Source organism: Temnothorax curvispinosus, unplaced genomic scaffold (assembly GCF_003070985.1).
Source record: "Temnothorax curvispinosus isolate PA1 unplaced genomic scaffold, ASM307098v1 QBEX01007924.1, whole genome shotgun sequence".
Lineage (NCBI taxonomy): Eukaryota > Metazoa > Arthropoda > Insecta > Hymenoptera > Formicidae > Temnothorax > Temnothorax curvispinosus.
The window spans coordinates 10-2,864 of NW_020217704.1; the positions used below are offsets into that span (position 1 = coordinate 10).

Here is a 2,855-nt window from a genome sequence, read left to right on the forward strand (position 1 = left end):
GCGGGTGGTCCGCGGGGAGGGGGGGTGGTCGGCGAGCATGTCGGGACATGTTTATTAAATGTTAATAAACGTATCGTTGACAAGGGTACCGCCGAGGGGGGGAGGTGTCCGCGTTTTACGCCGAGGGTGGTCCGGAGGGGGAGGGGGGGTCGTCACTTTATCGGCGCGGAGTATACAAAGGCGATGGGCGCCGTTCGGCTACTGGAATTTTATCGGCGGCGCGCCGCGGGATTATGGGGGTCCGCGTCCAACGGCCACGTCGGTCCGCGTGACGTCACACGACTCGCCCGCGTCTCGTTCGCGTTGTCTTTCCCTCAGCGCGGTTTCTCTCTCGCTCCCGTTCCTTTGTCTCTCCCCCGTTCGCGCGCGTCTTTTCGTTGGCGTTCTCTTTTCCTCGCGCGGATTTAACTTAATAATTATTATTATTTAAAATATTATTATTATTATACTTAATAATAGTGAAGAAAGCGGAAAAATAAATGATATATAGAATTAAGCATAAAAAATATTTATTCATAAAACTTTAAAAAATTTTTTAAAAATTACCACACCTCTTCCTCTTCAACGTCAAACTCATTTTGCATATCGAATAATCTTCGTAATTGGAAGATATCTTCATCTCCTAAAACGTCCCAGATTTCCTCGTTATATTCGGAATCCACTCTTCTAAACCAGCGTACCAAACGCTGACGATGAATATTGATGAATCCCCGAATTCGGATTTCATCGAAATATATAAAATCCTGGAAAATAATTTTAAAAAATTTAAAAAAAGTTTAAAAAATTTAAAAAAATTAAAATCTGTGAAAAAAATATTAAACACACCTGTCTGTGAAGGATCCGAACCCTCACCATATTATAAAGGCGGACCTCGCGCACCGGCACGTTGTCGACCCATATCCACTGTAACGCGTTAACAGAGAATGGTTAATTTTTTTAAAAACTATATAATATACAATTATGTATTGTTGCGTGCATGCCGCCCGGTATGCTTTTTCAAAAAATGTTACGACAGTGAGTCCGTGACTCTCTCAGACACTTATTCACACTCGCGCACTCACGAAAATAACGACGATTTAAACGATCGTCGTGACGAACTGCACGCTTCAACTTGGAGTTCGAAAAGCATACCGGGCGACACGCACGCAACGGTATTAAGTATACATACTCCTACTGCGGGGTACACAATATCTATGCATTGTTCGATTACGTGATATCTCTGCTCCATTTCATCTCGTTCCTCTTCTTCTCGGTCCATTTCGTATTCTTACACAGTGCGAGTCTACTTGCGCTTGCGAACGTTTTCACACTACTGACTTAACTGACTGCAGAGGACTGAACCAGAGCTCAGAAAAGTAATTAAGATAAAATATATCTAGCATTACAATAGCGAGAAAGGATTCGTTGGAGCATCAACACCACATAGGCGAGCGTCGCCGGAGCATGGCTTCATAGTTTACGATATATGATATACCTTAAATTTCAATCGAATGGTTCGAGTTGAACGTCGCATATACGGCTCGAATGGAAATGCGTGTGAAGAAATTAAGTCGTGATTTATATTTAAAAAAATTACATTTTTTTTATTCTTCTTCTTTTACATATTTTTTGTTTTTTACGTACTACGGTAGCGCACTAAAAAATAAAGCTGCGAGCTCACAATCGACGAGCTGATGTTTATCGAAGGCATCGCTATCGCGTATTACATTCAATACTTGCGTAGGATTCGTTACAGTAGACGCGATTTTGGAGAATTGCGTGAACTTGAAACGAACCGATGCTCCAATTCTATTCAATCGATGGAACATCGCGTCGATGCACGGATCAAGATCGAGCATACGGTGTAACGTCGATTCGATCATCGTTAAGCGTACGTTTAAAGACTCGAGACGTACGAGTTTGACACCGTTAATCGTACAAATTCTCAATGTTAGCGGTCCAATGCTTATAAAATCACACGTATCTTTAGAGGATCGAATGAAATTCAGAATGTTCCGTCGTTGTTCGTAGAATCCCTTCCACGTTTCGAGGGACAGTATCAATTCCGTTCCTCGATGATCTCCTACGGCGATCTCCACGTAACTCGGTGGACCCACGTTAACGCCAACTTCAAGGAATTTGTATCCCGTAGCCGTCAACGCGTATCGTCTGCTGAGTATTCGAACCGCGCGACGCTTCAACGAAATGCTGTAAAAAAATAATAAAATTAGTAATAAAAAAATAATACAATTTATAATTTGCAATTTAAAAAATATAAAGCTTTATAATTTTTTAAGAAAAAAACGAAAAAACTTACTTGTTACACTTGTTCTCGTACGATGGAGTTTCATCATCATCATCGTGAATCGGTACGTAATAATTCATACGTCTACTGCCACTGCTGTTACCGCCGTTGCTTCCTTCAACGGAATACATTCTTTCTCTCGGATATGAGAAGTGAACACCGTTCGCACAAGCAGTCGATACGAGACTAGTCGTATAAAATTAATCGAATATACGCGGCAACTTCCAAAACTATGATGAAGGAGGGGGAAATTAATGTTTCTGGAACGCCCAATCAGCGCTCTGAAATTTAGGAGAGGGGACTAAGGTAGGATGTTTTTTTTTTATTAAGATGTATCCCCCCTCCCCCTATTCCTTCCGCATGACATCAACCGTGAAACATGTTCAGACATGTCCGCTGAAACCTGATACCCCCCTCGAAGCTATCGAGTTAGAATTCGTCACGTATACCTACTTATTCTTTAATTTTGTATACTATCGACTAATGGGGGAAAGGAAATAAAACAGTATAAAATTTACACATACATACATATAAAATTTATTTTTTAAAAAGATGACAATTCTTTCTGGCG

The 2,855-nt window shown here is 41.1% G+C and overlaps 1 protein-coding gene across 1 annotated transcript; it reads right to left on the reverse strand.

The window, feature by feature from the left end:
* Window positions 1-546: 546 nt before the first annotated feature.
* Window positions 547-2,585, reverse strand: LOC112457588 (the record flags this gene model as incomplete). The annotated part of the gene is made up of 4 exons (XM_025020739.1): window positions 2,297-2,585; window positions 1,716-2,187; window positions 853-903; window positions 547-743 (listed from the first exon to the last, which is right to left on the reverse strand). Coding segments are annotated over exons 1-4 (839 nt in total), but the record flags the coding sequence as incomplete, so codon positions are not given.
* Window positions 2,586-2,855: the final 270 nt, after the last annotated feature.